Here is a 16,134-nt window from a genome sequence, read left to right as displayed (position 1 = left end):
CAACAAAGAAAATAACAGATTTATTATATTATTATATATTATTATTTATTAAAATAACAGATCGCCACTAGCCATCACCTTCAGCCCCCAACTAAAACCTCTCCAATGCAACATCAAGGATCTACAACCTATCCTGAAGGACGACCCATCACTCTCTCAGATCTTGGCAGACAGGCCAGTGCTTGGTTACAGACAGCCCCCCAATCTGAAGCCAATACTCATCAGCAACCACACACCACACAACAGAGCCACTAACCCAGGAACCTATCCTTGTAACAAAGCCCGTTGCCAACTGTGTCCACATATCTATTCAGGGGACACCATCATAGGGCCTAATCACATCAGCCACACTATCTGAGGCTCTTTCACCTGCGCATCTATCAATGTGATCTGTACCAGCAATGCCCCTCTGCCATGTACATTGGTCAAACTGGACAGTCTCTACGTAAAAGAATAAATGGACACAAATCAGAAGTCAAGAATTATAACATTCAAAAACCAATTGGAGAACACTTCAATCTCTTTGGTCACTCGATTACAGACCTAAAAGTTGCAATTCTTCAACAAAAAAACTTCAGAAACTGACTCCAACAAGAGACTGCTGAATTGGAATTAATTTGCAAACTGGATACAATTAACTTAGGCTTGAATAAAAACTAGGAGTGGATGGGTCATTACACAAAGTAAAACTATTTCCCCATGTTTATCCCCCGCCCCCGTTCCTCAGACTCTCTTGTCAACTGCTGGAAATGGCCCACCTTGATTAACACTACAAAAGGTTTCCCCTCTCCCTCCCCCCCCCCCAACCCCCGCTCTCCTGCTGGTAATAGCTCACCTTAAGTGATCACTCTCATTACAGTGTGTATGGTAACACCCATTGTTTCATGTTCTCTCTCTATATAAATCTCCCCACTGTATTTTCCACTGAATGCATCCAATGAAGTGAGCTGTAGCTCACGAAAACTTATGCTCAAATAAATTTGTTAGTCTCTAAGGTGCCACAAGTACTCCTTTTCTTTCTACCATTTAGTAATACTTGTCCATCTGTTTGACAGGAGTACTCTAATCCCGGGAACCATGTAGGAGCATACTTGGAGACAGAAGACCCCTAAGCTGGGGTGAAGCACACGACCTGCATCCTGGGAGAGGAATGAGGGAAGGTCGGAAGCTTGAGCACTGGTTGGACACACAGGTGAAGGAAGTAAGGATCCCAAGCTTGCCTCAGTCTGGCCAGTATCACAAGGATAACCCTGGCCTGTTCCTGCCTGATCTTGTTCATCACTCTTAGAATTAGTGGTATTGGAGGGAAATGCGTAGAATAAGCCCCATTTGTCCAAGGAAGGAGAAAGGGTCTCCCAAAAGAAAGGCAATCTAGACCTCCCCTCAAGCAGAATAATGGGCACTTCCTGTTGCTGGATGTGGAGAATAGGTGCACCTGTGGAAGTCCCCACCTCTGGAATATCCCATGAAGGATGTGAGTGTCCAGCTCCCATTCATAGTCCTGGAAGAAGCACCTGCTGAGCATATTGGCTGTGACATTCTGAACTCCAGGAAGGTAAAACAGCAATCTGATGGGCTAATACACCATTTCCATAACTTCATAACTTTGGCACACAGAGAGATGGACCTTGTTCTTCCATCCTGATTCTGACTGATTTGCCCTTGATGAGGGATAAGAACTGAAGGCAGGCATTCCTAACTGTCCTGAGTTTTAATAAGTTGATATGAATACCAGTTTCCTGAGGTGACCATCTGCCCTGAGTTGTGAGTGTGTTGACGCGTGCTTCCCACACAATAACAGCGATGCATCTGTTGTCACTGTTATTGTTGGAGCTGGGTGGATAGATGGACGCCTGTGCATACATTGTATTGATCTTTCCACCAACCAGGGAGTTCTTCATCTAGAGGAGAACAGTAACCTGTTTGTCCAAGCTGTCTCTGGTTGAGGAATAGGTCCCCCTAAACCAGCCCTGAAAACAGCAGAGGCATAATCTTGCATGCTCCATCACAAAGGAGCAAGCTGCCATATGACCCAAGAGTTCCAAACAGTTCTTTAATGTAGTATGGGGGATTCCTTGAATTGTCCCAACCAGACTCGATAAAGTTATGAATCTGTCTGTGGGAAGGAAGGCCTGGCTATCAATGAATCCAAATATGCACCCTATCAATTGTATTCTCTGAACAGGGGCTAAGTTGGATTTTTTTACATTTAACTGGAGATCCAACTCCTAGAAGAGGGAGAGCCATCTGAGTGGAAGTTAGTACTGCTTCATAACATTAGCCATTGAGGAGCCATGCATTGAGATACAGGAAGACTAAAATTACTTCTTTATGAAGGTAAGCAGCCACTACCACTAAAGCCTTCAAGAACAGCCTTGGGGCTGAAAAGAGGCTGAAGGGAAGTACTCACTATTGAAAATGATCCTGGCCCCTGGTGAAATGCAGGTATTTCCTGTGTGGTGGGATGTATCACTATAAAGAAATAGGGGTCCTGAAGGCTGAGGGCCAAAACCGATCTCCTGCCTCTAAAGAAGGGATTAGAGCTGCCAGAGTCACCATCTGGAACTTTTGAGACGTTATAAATTTGTTCAGTTGTCTTAGATCTATATCAGCCTCCATCCTTCTTTGACACAAGAAAATGCTTTGATTAAAACCCTTTCCACTTGTGAGGGGATGGGACCGGTTCATTGGCTTCTAAACAAAGGAGGGAGCATACTTCTTGACTCAAAATAGTCTCATGAAAGGGGTCCCTGAAGAGAAACATGAAGCGGATGGTGTAGCTCGAGGTTATAACCACTATGACCAACTTATCTGTTGTACTATGCTGCCAGGCCTGTTGGAAATAGGAAAGGCAGCCTCCAGAAGTGGGGAGGTAGGCAAAAGGTTGCGGCTTGCAAACTAGAGGTGAGGGAAGAGTTGAGCTCTCAATCAACCTGTGAAAATTGTTCTTTCAATGATAACTAGGTAGGAGCTGAAGGAGGGTGGGAAGCTCTTTTGCTCTGGAATCTCTTTTCCTAGTATGTTCGGTGGTTCTGTAAAAATCAGAGAATTGTACTGGGTGCAATCTCTGGGCAGTTTGAGATCTACAAATAAGAGGACATTTAGCAGGACTGTATATACTGAAAGACCTCAATGTAGCCCTGAAGTCCTTCAGGTGTGCAGGGATGCGTCCATAGCTCCTGAAAAGAGTTTCTGACCATCAAACAGGAGGGCCTCAACTATATTCTGAACCTCTCTCAGAAATCCTGGCAACTGGAGCCACAATGCCCTGCACATGACAACTGCTGTGGAGATGCATCTAGCAGCAGTGTCTCCTGCATCCAAAGATGCTCGGAGAGAGGTTCTGCCTAATAAAAGACCCTCCTTAAGACAGCCTGGAAGCACTCTCTATGCTCCTCTGGAAGATGCTCAATAAAGGATGCAAACTTGTTGCAATTCATCTAGTCATACCTGGCCATGATCGCCTGATAGTTTGCAATTCAAAACTGGAGGGTTGCAGATGAGTAGGCCTTCCATTCAAAAAGGACCTTTTCTGGTCCTTGTCATAAAGAGTAGACCTAGAGTAATGTTGTCTACCCTGCTCATTTATGGCATTCAGCACCAGGGAATTAGGTGGGGATGGGTAAACAAAAATTCTGAGTCTCGAGCACGGGGAGATAGTATGTTATTGCCCATTTACAAGTTGCCAAAATGATGGCAGGAGTTTTCCACATGGTCTTTGCTGTATCTAGGAGCACTTGTGCTCGTGTAGTGTGTGCTGTGACTCCATCAGGCAGTGGGTACACTGGATTGTGTGTAGCACGCGTGGATGCGCCGAGATCCCTTTGGAGATACGCTGGGAGGAGCGCGCTTGGCCCTTGGATCGGTCACAATGGCCAGAAATAGTTTTGGCAATGTGCAAAAGGAGCGAGTTCTGTGGAGGCAGAATGCCAGTGCACAGCAGATATCAAGGGAATGCAGGACCCTGTCTGCGTAGGAGACGTGTGGTTTGGGGAAGAAAACAGGTTGGAGGACGCATCGATGTAGGTGAAACTCTGACACTACTTTTGGGAGAATCAAAGAATCTCAGGGTCGGAAGGGACCTCAGGAGGTCATCTAGTCCAACCCCCCTGCTCAAAGCAGGACCAACCCCAACTAAATCATCCCAGCCAGGGCTTTGTCAAGCCTGACCTTAAAAACATCTAAGGAAGGAGTTTCTACCACCTCCCTAGGTAACGCATTCCAGTGTTTCACCACCCTCCTAGTGAAAAAGTTTTTCCTAATATCCAACCTAAACCTCCCCCACTGCAACTTAAGACTCCTTGTTCCGTCATCTGCTACCCCTGAGAACAGTCTAGATCCATCCTCTTTGGAACCCACTTTCAGGTAGTTGAAAGCAACTATCAAATCCCCCCTCATTCTTCTCTTCCGCAGACTAAACAATCCCAGTTCCCTCAGTCTCTCCTCATAAGTCATGTGTTCCAGTCCCCTAATCATTTTTGTTGCCCTCCGCTGGACTCCCTTCAATTTTTCCACATCCTTCTTGTAGTGTGGGGCCCAAAACTCCCACAGTACTCCCGAGGAGGCCTCACCAACGTTGAATAGAGGGGAATGACCACATCCCTCAATCTGCTGGCAATGCCCCTACTTATACAGCCCAAAATGCCGTTAGCCTTCTTGGCAACAAGGGCACACTGTTGACTCCTATCCAGCTTCTCGTCCACGGTAACCCCTAGGTCCTTTTCTGCAGAACTGCTGCCTAGTCATTCGGTCCCTAGTCTGTAGTGGTGCATGGGATTCTTCCGTCCTAAGTGCTGGTCTCTGCACTTGTCCTTGTTGAACCTCATCAGACTTCTTTTGGCCCAATCCTCTAATTTGTCTAGGTCCCTCTGTATCCTATCCCTACCCTCCAGCATATCTACCTCTCCTCCCAGTTTAGTGTCATCTGCAAACTTGCTGAAGGTGCAATCCACACCATCCTCCAGATCATTTATGAAGATATTGAACAAAACCGGCCCCAGGACCAACCCTTGGGGCACTCCACTTGATACCGGCTGCCAACTAGACATGGAGCCATTGATCACTACCCGTTGAGCCCGACAATCTAGCCAACTTTCTATCCACCTTATAGTCCATTCACCCAGCCCATACTTCTTTAACTTGCTGGCAAGAATACTGTGGGAGACCGTGTCAAAAGCTTTGCTAAAGTCAAGGAACAACACGTCCACTGCTTTCCCTTCATCCACAGAGCCAGTTATCTCGTCATAGAAGGCAATTAGATTAGTCAGGCATGACTTGCCCTTGCTGAATCCATGCTGACTGTTCCTGATCATTTTCCTCTCCTCTAAGTGCTTCAGAAGTGATTCCTTGAGGACCTGCTCCATGATTTTTCCAGGGACTGAGGTGAGGCTGACTGACCTGTAGTTTCCCGGATCCTCCTTCTTTAAAGATGGGCACTACATTAGCCTTTTTCCAGTTGTCCGGGACTTCCCCCGATCGCCATGAGTTTTCAAAGATAATGGCCAATGGCTCTGCAATCACATCTGCCAACTCCTTTAGCACTCTTGGATGCAGCGCATCCGGCCCCATGGACTTGTGCTCATCCAGCTTTTCTAAATAGTCCCAAACCATTTCTTTCTCCACAGAGGGCTGGTCACCTCCTCCCCATGCTGTGCTGCCCAGTGCAGTAGTCTGGGAGCTGACCTTGTTTGTGAAGACAGAGGCAAAAAAAGCATTGAGTACATTAGCTTTTTCCACATCCTCTCTCACTAGGTTGCCTCCCTCATTCAGTAAGGGGCCCACACGTTCCTTGACTTTCTTCTTGTTGCTAACACACCTAAAGAAACCCTTCTTGTTACTCTTAACATCTCTTGCTAGCTGCAACTCCAGGTGTGATTTAGCCTTCATGATTTCACTCCTGCATCCCCGAGCAATATTTTTATACTCTTCCCTGGTCATTTGTCCAATCTTCCACTTCTTGTAAGCTTCTTTTTTGTGTTCAAGATCAGCAAGGATTTCACTGTTAAGCCAAGCTGGTCGCCTGCCATATTTACTATTCTTTCTACACATCGGGATGGTTTGTCCCTGTAACCTCAATAAGGATTCTTTAAAATACAGCCAGCTCTCCTAGACTCCTTTCCCCCTCATGTTATTCTCCCAGGGGATCCTGCCCATCAGTTCCCTGAGGGAGTCAAAGTCTGCTTTTCTGAAGTCTAGGGTCCGTATTCTGCTGCTCTCTTTTCTTCCCTGTATCAGGATCCTGAACTCAACCATCTCATGGTCCCTGCCTCCCAGGTTCCTATCCACTTTAGCTTCCCCTACTAATTCTTCCCGGTTTGTGAGCAGCAGGTCAAGAAGAGCTCTGCCCCTAGTTGCTTCCTCCAGCACTTGCACGAGGAAATTGTCCCCTACCCTTTCCAAAAACTTTCCTGGAGAAATTTAGGGTGTAATCGTAAGGACACTTTATCCTTGTGGAATACAGTGTAAGAGGGGTCTGCCATCCTAGCCACCAGTTCACTGACCGATCTAATTGAGGTAATGGCCACCAAGAGAGAGGTGAGAGAGGGAGCACGTTGCCAGCACTCAATGTAGAGTACAGAGAACAAGGTTAAGGTCCCATGGGGGTGTGGGTTTGACTACTGGCAGGAAGGTATTAAATTAAGTAAACCCTTCATGAAACAGATGGTGGTTGGGGGTGTAAACAGAGCGGTGCCATCCATGGGAGGAGGAAAGGCACTGAGCACTGCTGACGTTTTGAGATTGAGAAGGTCGTCGAGGATGATAGGTATAGATATTGCACTCAGTGGTGGGGACTGTGGTGAGCCCATGATGTGAAGCATCTCCATTCAGCTCGGTAGCAGGCCATGGTGGATGCCCTCTGCTCTGGTTAAAAACATGTCGCACTGGGCTGCAGCATGCCCTATCTACCCTCAAGCCTCATCCAAACACCAGGCCATGAGGTGAAGAGGGCTCAGATTGGGGGGCCAGTTCCGGCCCCAGTCTTGTGTGAGGAGATCCAGGAGGGCTCGGAAGCAGAGCGGTGTGTGGGTGGAGAGTCTGAGGAGGTCCATGCATCAGAACTGACAGGGCCAGAACAGGGCTACGAATACCACAGTGACCCAGTCCCAAGGGTTCTTGCGTATCACTCGTGGGAGGAGGCATAGCAGAGGTCACCTGTCCAGGGGAGGAGGATAGTGTCACCCTGCGAGTCCTCTCCTATTACTCCCCTAGAACAATAAAGGGGGAGCTTTTGGTTCTCGTAAGTGGCAAAGAGGTCCCACCGAAGGGTGCTCCGTTTGTCGAAGAGGTACCAGAGTGTGGCGTCGCGCAACTCCCACTCGTGGTTGAGGTAGAGAGTCCTGCTGAGCGTGTCGGCTAGTGAATTCTGGATGCCTGGGATGTACATGGCTTGGAGCCTCATATGGTGCTTGATGCACCAGTTCCAAAGGTGGGTGGAATTGGAACAGAGGGAGGGAGCCTTGGCGCTGCCCTACTTGTTGATGTACACAACTGCTGCACTGTTGTTGGAGAACAACTGAACATGGTGGGACTGGATGAAAGGAAGAAATGCCTGGCATGCAAAACAGACTGCCCACAGTTCTAGTATGTTTACATGCATCCTGGCTTCCCATAGTATTCACACTCCCTGGGCTGTGTGATGGTTTAGATGGGCTCCCCAACCCACGAGAGGAGCGTCTGTTGTGATGGTGGCCTGTGGGGTGGGAGGGATGAAGGGGGTACCGACTATGACCTCGGAAGGATCAGTCCACCAAGTGAGAGAGGTCAGCACAATCTGGGGAACAATATGGTTCATAGATAGAGAGGAGCCATATCTGGAGGCAGTGCATGTGCAGACATGTGTAGCGTCACAAAGGTGCAGGCTGCCATATGTTCACAGAGAGAGAGACAACGTCGGACTGTCGTGTCAGTCTTGGTAGGGGTATACCAAATAGCCAAGGTGATGCATTTGTGCTGCTGCCACAGTGAAGACCTTCGTGAAGACTCGCAGAGCCGCCACTATGCCGAAAAGACCCGGAATTGTAGTGGTTGTGTCCTACCCAAAAACGGAGAAATTTGCAGTGGGCTGGGTGAACAGTCTGGACTTTCTGATAAAGGTGTACAGCACCCGAAGATCGAGAATGGGACGGTGCCTCTGCTCTTCTTTGGGATGAGGAAGTATGGTGAGTAGGAGCCTCATCCCATGTAGTGAGGTGGGACATGCTCTATGGCTCCCTGGAGGTGGGAAGTGAGATGATGCTGGGGGGGCAGAGGAGAGATGAGAGAAATTCTATGGCGTATTCATAGTGGATGATCTCCAGTACCTAAATGTCCATGTTGATCTTGCCCCAATTGCATGCAAATAGAGCAAGACAACCCCCAAAGACGACATGGAGCACCATGGGTGGCGTCAGGGGAGGTTCTTAGGTGTCAATCGGCATGTCAAAACTGAGCTTTTGACTGCTGGTGGGAGAAAGTCGCGGAGGCGGTTGTGGCAGAGGCAGTTGTGGAAGAGGCAGGGAATCGAGGTTGTTGAGAGTGGTGCCACCTATGTGGGGCCTCCTGAGGATGCTGATAGTAGGCTGAGTAGGAAGTGTGGGGGCACAGACAGAACTGCTGCCTCTGTTGTCTGCATCATGGCGCCAGAACACACATACACACCAAGGGACCGTAACGTGGCCCTGGAGTCCTTCAACGAATAAAGGGATTCATCCATTCTGTCGTGTAACAATCTGTTCTCATCAAAGGGGAGGTCCTCGATTGTATTTTGGACCTCCCTGGGCAAGCCGGATGACCGGACCCATGAATGTCATTGCATGACGACCCCAGTTGTGAGAGAGCGAGAAGACTTATCAGCTGCATCCACAGCTGCCTATAGGCCCACTGTGGTCACTAGGCACCCAGTCTACCCGCGACTGAAACTGCTGCTGTTAGTGTGATGGCAGCTTTTCCCGGCACTCTACTAGCCTCACATAGTTATTAAAATCATACGTGGCCATCACAGCCTGATAGTTTGCAATCCGGAACTGCAGTGCTGCTGAAGAATATACTTTTCGTGTGTTTTGCTGCCTGGTCTGGAAGGGTCGACTTCTGTCAGTGCTGGCATGCGTGCTCTGCTGCTGTGTGGATGACGAGAGCTGGGGGGTGGATGGGAAAAAAGAAAACCCCTTAGCAGATATAAAATACCTCCTCTCTGCCTGTTTCGGTGTGGGGGCACAGGAGGCAAGGGCCTGCCACACTGCCCACACTGGTTGAAAGATGGTCTCATCAATAGGTAGTGCCAAACTAGAGGGCCTGAGGTTGGAGCATGTCCAGAAGTTGATGTTGTTTGTCCTGAATCTCCTCCAAGGGAATCCCCAGGTCTGCTGCTACCCTGATATTACCAGTTGTTGTCTGGCAGAGAAAGCGAGAGGGAAATAAGCACTTCAGTAAGAGCAAGCAGCCGTTGGGACCGGCAGAGCAGACAGTTCCAGTTCAATGTCTGCCTCTTCCTCAGAACTCAACGGTGCTGGTGGAAGAGCAGGGGAGGCACGGTAAGATGCCTGGGAGCGTGCATGCTGTTGGCGCTAGGGGTGTGAGGGTGCCCGGTACAGCCAAGGGGAAGGGTCCCACGGATGCAGTAGGTTATGGTCCTTGCTGCTGGATCATACACTGGTAGGGATACAAGTCTGAACTGCAGCGCGACGTTGGGGAGAATGAGGGTTCTGGCTCCGAAAACTCTTCCGACTCCAAGGATAGTTCTGGCAGTGGGGGAATCGGTGACACAGGAGGGCCGCAGCATGGCAGGGGTCTGTCCGGCAACAGCAGAAGAGGTTCGTCTTCTGGAGTGGGGACATCTCTAACAAGCAAGGGTCCAGAGAGGAGAGGAAATGGCAGGTATGGGAGCATCAGCTCTGTTGCTGACAAGAGAGGCTCCAAGCGGCCAGGAGTCCTTGGTGTGTCCATGGAGATACCATAGGGCCCTGGTGGCATCTGCAGGGCCAGCTTCTCCAGGAGCCACGAGGAAAATGGCAGGATAGGTGTTGCACATGCCAGTGAGCACTCCAGACACATGGGTACCAGAGTCATCACTGAATCCTGTTTGCAATGAGCTTCACCCTCCATCCAGGGAAGCCTGTGTGCTGGTCCAGCAGGATTCATGCGAGACATCTCATCCAACCTGGCCCAGCTCAGGTAGGAAAAGCTGCACTTGGGAGCAGTCTGCAGCTCTTTGTGCCCATGAGAGAGTCTCATGTTAGAGTTTGTTTGTCTTCAGTATCACCAGACCTGGGGCTTGTGAGGTGCTCGTAAGATCACTCACCTCTGGCTGACGGCCATTGTACAGGGGATCTGATGGTCCTGGATCCGAGAGTGCATGTGGTCGCATAGCTTACTCCATTAGGAACTTATGGAGGCAGAGCTCCTGAGCTTCCCAGGTTTGGGGCAGGAAGGACTTAAAAATGGAGCAGCAAGCCACAATGCGAGCCTTGCCAAGGCAACAAAGGCTTGTCAATCACAGAGAATGGGCGAGGGCAAGAGAGAGAGTTTTTAAAACCCAGAATCCAGGGCATCGTCGGACTAAATTATCTACTCTAAAACTACAATCTACAACAAATGGACAGAAGTAACTTTTTTTGCAAAAACTAAGAGCACAAAGGAACAAAGGTTCCGACTCAGGCAATGCAGCAGTAAGAGGGAACTGGAGAGACATCAACCCACACAACCTAGTATACCTTCAGCAGCAAGCAGGAGGGGATACACTACGCACATTCGGGTCAAAGGACACTGCTAACGAACACTTCCAAACTCAGGTGCATGCCACACGTGCACCCACATATGGAATACATACAGGGACCAACACTCAAAGAATTTTAAATTAATAGCTTGATTAGGAAATGGCAATTTCCTCAAATCTAACACCACACAAGTTAATTTCCCCACTTCCACACTCTTACTCCATAGTAAGGGTGCCAAGAGATGTAACTCAACAATTCCCTGCATTCCCAACAACAAAAAAGCCGGTTTGAAATAAGGGTCAATTGACTTGATTTTAACTCTGATTTCACATTAAAATCCTACCATGAAATGATTTCAGATTTTTAGACTATTTGCAGGCCGCCTTTTTTATTTTATTAAAAACTGTTTCTACAATATTTTAGTTGTTAAAATAACTTGTTAGCAGTGCAGTGAAGCCCAGCCCATGTCAGCAATCTCTTGCTTCAGGTTAGGGAAAGAGTCATTTGCAACAACCCTTCAGGCCAGTCTAGGAATAGCACTGATGGACTGCAAAATCCCTCTATTCCAACCCCTCTTTGGTGAAAAACAGGTTGGCATCATGGTGAACCTCAAGGTAAGTGTGAATCAAGAAGGGGGAAACAAACTACCATTTTTAGTGCTGGGTGACACAGTAATCTGGTTAGCAAAGATGAATAGTCATCAAGATGTTTGTTATAAGGTAATTGCTGTGCTAGGATCCTTGTCAACCAGCATAAACTGCAACTTTTATTCAAGTCTTTCTATAAATTTGTTTCTAGTTCAGCAGTCCAATTTCCTATCATACATCAATTTTATTGCCACCACCTTGTGGCAGACATAATCATTATATGTATTACCTGCACAGGTTTAAGACAGAACTACCACCTTTCAAGTTGCTTTTCACAGCATGAGAGTTTTACAAATAACCATGACAAGTATATACCCTTAAGACAGCTGCATAGCCACCAGTGGCACTTCCCACCATGTAACATGGTAGTCATTTGTCCCCATTCTCTTGGCATTAAGTTCTCTGAAAACACGCAAATAATAATACTTCAGTAACAAAACAAAAAAAAGAGGGAGGAAGCATTTCACCTTTGACCCTTTCATTAGAGGAAAGGTCACATTCTCTCTAATCTTCCTCAAACAAAAGTGGCAAACCTCAAGACTCAAGTGTATGCAATGTGTTTTGTTCCTCCTTAAGAAAATGTTTCACAGAAACAACAGTGCAATGCCAGACCCAGACTGCATGACTATCCCCCAGAGAAAGGAGACTGAATGCTAGTTAACATGCACGCTCACCACGTTTGGGTTTAGGGAAGCTCTCATGTAGCCGAAAGACCACCTTCTCCACAAAGTGCTGGATGTCGCATTGTTCTGGGCCACGGACAAATACCATCCAGTCATGAGTAAACCCTTCGGTGGTGGGCTTTTTCCGGAGTTGGGCTCGGTGCCCCAGCTCTAGCTTCACTTGCACCGTGCACTGGAAAGGGAGAGAGATGTGGGACACTAGTCAATACAGGCCAGATGACATTGTTTTACAGAGCTTTGAGATCTACAGACAGAAGATACTAAGTATCAGAAGGACAAGAATCAAATCAAGTGTTTATCACAATGAAACTAAGTTGCCACAGAAGATCATGGCGATTCTTTAAAACTAAACTGTGGTCAGTCAGAAAAGTGATTGTGAAAATGGTTTCTAACATCATAAATCTATTCTGTGTGCCTGAGTCACACCTTACTCTGCAGAGTCAATACAGCTATAGAAGACAGATACATCAACTAAGCTGTAAGCTAAGTTCTGACTCCACCATCTTTATCATTCAGGAAGACAAAGCAGAACAACTGGAATCTCAGATCCAAATTGTTTACAGCATTTGCAGATAGTAAAATAATCTTAAAAAGAGTATTAGGCATTTGCTCACTGGGTTAGACCATTATGAAAGCCCACAAAAAAAAAAAAATCTTACAGTACTGCTTTTTCCCAGCACTTGAGTTAGTAAACTTCCAGGACACAAGTATCATGTATTTTCATAGGAACTAGAATTTAGTTGCATTATAAGTTTCATACATTAGTTGATTTACATGGCCTATGCTTACATGGACTTATACAGACAATACACTATTGTGTGTTTGCTAGTAGAAGAATTGTGTAATTTACAAAAAAAAATGTAACTATGATGTTCTGTGTGTTTACCAAATAATTTATGTAACCTCTTTCAAAGAAAGGATCACAAGACTCTTTAAGGGCAGGAACTGTGTTTTTGTATGTATATGTAAAACACCCAGCACTATAGGGACCTAGCCCCAAATAAAGTTTCTGAAGTCTAGTCTAAATAATATTAAACAGATAACACTAGAAAAAAATGGGTATTGTGCCCCATACAAGGAACAAAAAGCCCACTACACAGAGTATAAGAAACAACTGAAATTAAATTAAGATGCATACATTACTGTAGACAATTTACATCTCGGAGACAGTGGAAGGAGGTAGGTGGATGTAGGAGAGGGAAGGCAAGTATTAATTTAAAAAAAACTAAAGCACACCAAAAGGTTTCAGGAGAGATTTGAAGAGCCAGAGACTCACCTGAGAATATGTGCCACGTATGTATTACTCTAGTTTGAAGTATGTGCCCTATACAAACTGAAGTAGTTGCCAAGACCATCTTACACTAAATTTAATAAAATGATCAGATTAACCAAGTAGAAGTTCAAACCCACATGAAGGTTGGCAGTGCTTGGTTCGGATTCCCACTCAACTAAGATTTATGAGGAATAAGGGATTTGATTTCACTTATAAATTGTATGTGTAACCTAGTCAGGTCTCAGATGGGCATTTTTAAGGGGAACATTATTATTTGTATTACAGCTGCATGCAGGGGCCCCAAATGAGATCAAGGTACCCACTGTTTTAGGCATAGGACCTATACATAGTAACAGGTTTCAGAGTAGCAGCCGTGTTAGTCTGTATCCACAAAAAGAAACGAGTACTTGTGGCACCTTAGAGACTAACCAATTTATTTGAACATAAGCTTTCGTGAGCTAGCTGTAGCTCATGAAAGCTTATGCTCAAATAAATTTGTTAATCTCTAAGGTACCACAAGTACTCCTTTTCTTTATACTTAGTAAGAGTCCCTTCCCTAAAATGCTTAGTCTAGACCAGTGTTTCCCAAACTTGGGAGGCTGCTTGCTCAGGGAAAGCGCCTGGCGGGCCGGACCGGTTTGTTTACCTGCCACAGCCGATTGTGGCTCCCACTGGCTGCCATTTGCTGCTCCAAGCCAAACCACGGCCAGTGGGAGCCACAATCGGCCGAACCTGCGGACGCGGCAGCTAAACAAACCGGTCCAGCCCGCCAGGGGCTTTCCTTGAACAAGCAGCGTCCCAAGTTTGGGAAACACTGGTCTAGACAGATACTAGTTGAAAAAGGTATTTTCTCCATATATGAAATGGTGATCTGAGAGTATGAGTTTTGAGTGTCCAAACTTGACACACTTGGAAGGGGCTTGGTTTTCAGAAGGTGTTTATTTAGCAATTTCTGATAATCTAGACCAGGGGTGGCCAAACTGTGGCTCACGAGCCACATGCAGCTCTTTTATCGTTTAAGTGCGGCTCGCAGTGCCCCCCCATGCTCCCTCACATTCTCCACCTACCAGGCTGGGGGGGGAGGAGGGGTGCCTCAGGACCTCTGCCTTGCAGTGGAGTGGTGGGGCTGGGGCTTCTGCCCAGAAGGGAGGGGAGTCTTGGGGCTTCACCCCTGCAGGGTGCACCTGCCAGGGCTTCAGCAGGAGCTGGGCTGAAGCCCTGACAGATGCCTCCCATGGAGCTGAAGCCCCGAGCTTTGACAGGTGTGCCCTGGCTCTCGAACTTCTGAAGACTGTCGTACGCGGCTCGTATGGTCAGTAAGTTTCATCACCCCGATCTAGACCCTTTAAGGAGTCTTAATTAGAGCAGCCAAAAATCAGACAGCTTTCTGAAATCTTGGCCTAAGCTACTTGCTGAAGATCACACAAGAAATCTATAGTAGAGCCAGGAATTTAACTCTGATCTCCTGAGTCCCAGTCTAGTACCTCAATCACAAAACCTACCTTCAAAATTGTTTCTCTAAGGCAAAAAGATTTTAAAATTTTTCTTCCAAGCTATCACCTGCACCATCAAATACTTTCAGAGATCAGCAGTTCATGTATCAACCATAAAACCCAGGTACCAGCTCTTCTAATTAACTGCTTAATCCATTCTACAGAAGTCTTTCTCTTGAGTCACCTTCCTCTTAAAGATATCTTGCTTGGTCATTTTCTTCTTCTGCATGTTGGCACCTGTCATTTCCATGAGCTGCACCTCAATATTACAGATAATGGTGCTCCATTGTCAAATATTTCTGTTTCCTAACAAATGCTTCCCTTTCTTTAGGCTTAAAAATCATGAAGGTCCAAGGAAAAAGGCAAACTGAGTTTTAATCAACACACAAGAACCTAGTACATGGTGATGCACCATTGTGTAGATAGTCTACCTAAATTCTGACATCCATGGGGGAACCTCTTGAAAGCAAGTTTATCTGGGATATTTCCCATGATATTCAAACAGGAATTCTTTTCAACAGATTCATTTTATTCTGTAGCTTCAACTACACCTTAAATTTTGCTACTGCATCCAACACACTCTACTCTTCAGAGAAGTATAAATGGCTATTACCCTATGGAGGTTCCTCAGTTTCAGTGACTGCGTCCCATACAGTTCTCAGCTAAAACTATATGGATGAGGGGAAAATTAAATATAGAAAAGAACTGCTTCGAGTGGGAACTATTCGCAACATTCTCTTCAGGTCCAGCTAATAGCTGAAAGGAAATCCAAATAAAACCTAAAATATTTTAATTTGCCCCATTTGAAATTATGGAGTAAGAGATTTCTCTCATGCCCTGAGGAAACAAAAACCCTGTTCTACTGGTGATGGTGGGGATGAACATACTCTACAATAATTTACTAAAGTCTTCAACCCTCCCCTCTAATTTTCTTTTGATGTATCAATTGTTTTCAAGTCACCAACTCTACCTATTCTCTCTTCCTTTTGGATTATCAATCAAGCACTAACTGAGCCTCCCGTATGACTTCATAAGCCTGAACTTGTGCGGATAGGATATGTCAAAATACATACATGGACACATGGAAGAAGACGGAAAAAATGATGATCTGAAATAAACTCTGTTCTGAGAATGCAGGGTCTCCCCGCATGACCAGGGCCAGCAATAGCCCTGTTGATAACGCTACCTCTTCCCCCACGTCTGACAAGGGGCAACAGCATTACCGCTGACATGACTTCCCCTCAAGCAGAGCTGAGTGAAGGGTAGTTGCAGGGCAAGAACCTTAATGCTGACGCTAATCCTCCCCCAAACTAATGCCTAGAGAAGACAATGCCCCTCAGATGCAGT

General features: G+C 46.5%; 1 protein-coding gene across 2 annotated transcripts in view; it reads right to left on the bottom strand.

The window, feature by feature from the left end:
- Positions 1-16,134, bottom strand: part of MLLT1 (MLLT1 super elongation complex subunit) — a 59,146-nt gene that overhangs the window by 41,981 nt on the left and 1,031 nt on the right. For both annotated transcript variants that reach the window (XM_073323692.1, XM_073323691.1), the window contains exon 2: positions 12,013-12,193. In XM_073323692.1, coding sequence (XP_073179793.1) covers positions 12,013-12,193 — 181 coding nt within the window. The remainder of the gene's footprint in view (positions 1-12,012; positions 12,194-16,134) is intronic.

This window comes from Lepidochelys kempii, chromosome 25 (genome assembly GCF_965140265.1).
Source record: "Lepidochelys kempii isolate rLepKem1 chromosome 25, rLepKem1.hap2, whole genome shotgun sequence".
Lineage (NCBI taxonomy): Eukaryota > Metazoa > Chordata > Testudines > Cheloniidae > Lepidochelys > Lepidochelys kempii.
The sequence above is the reverse complement of the archived record's forward strand: the minus strand, read 5'-3'. Positions and strand labels throughout refer to the sequence as shown.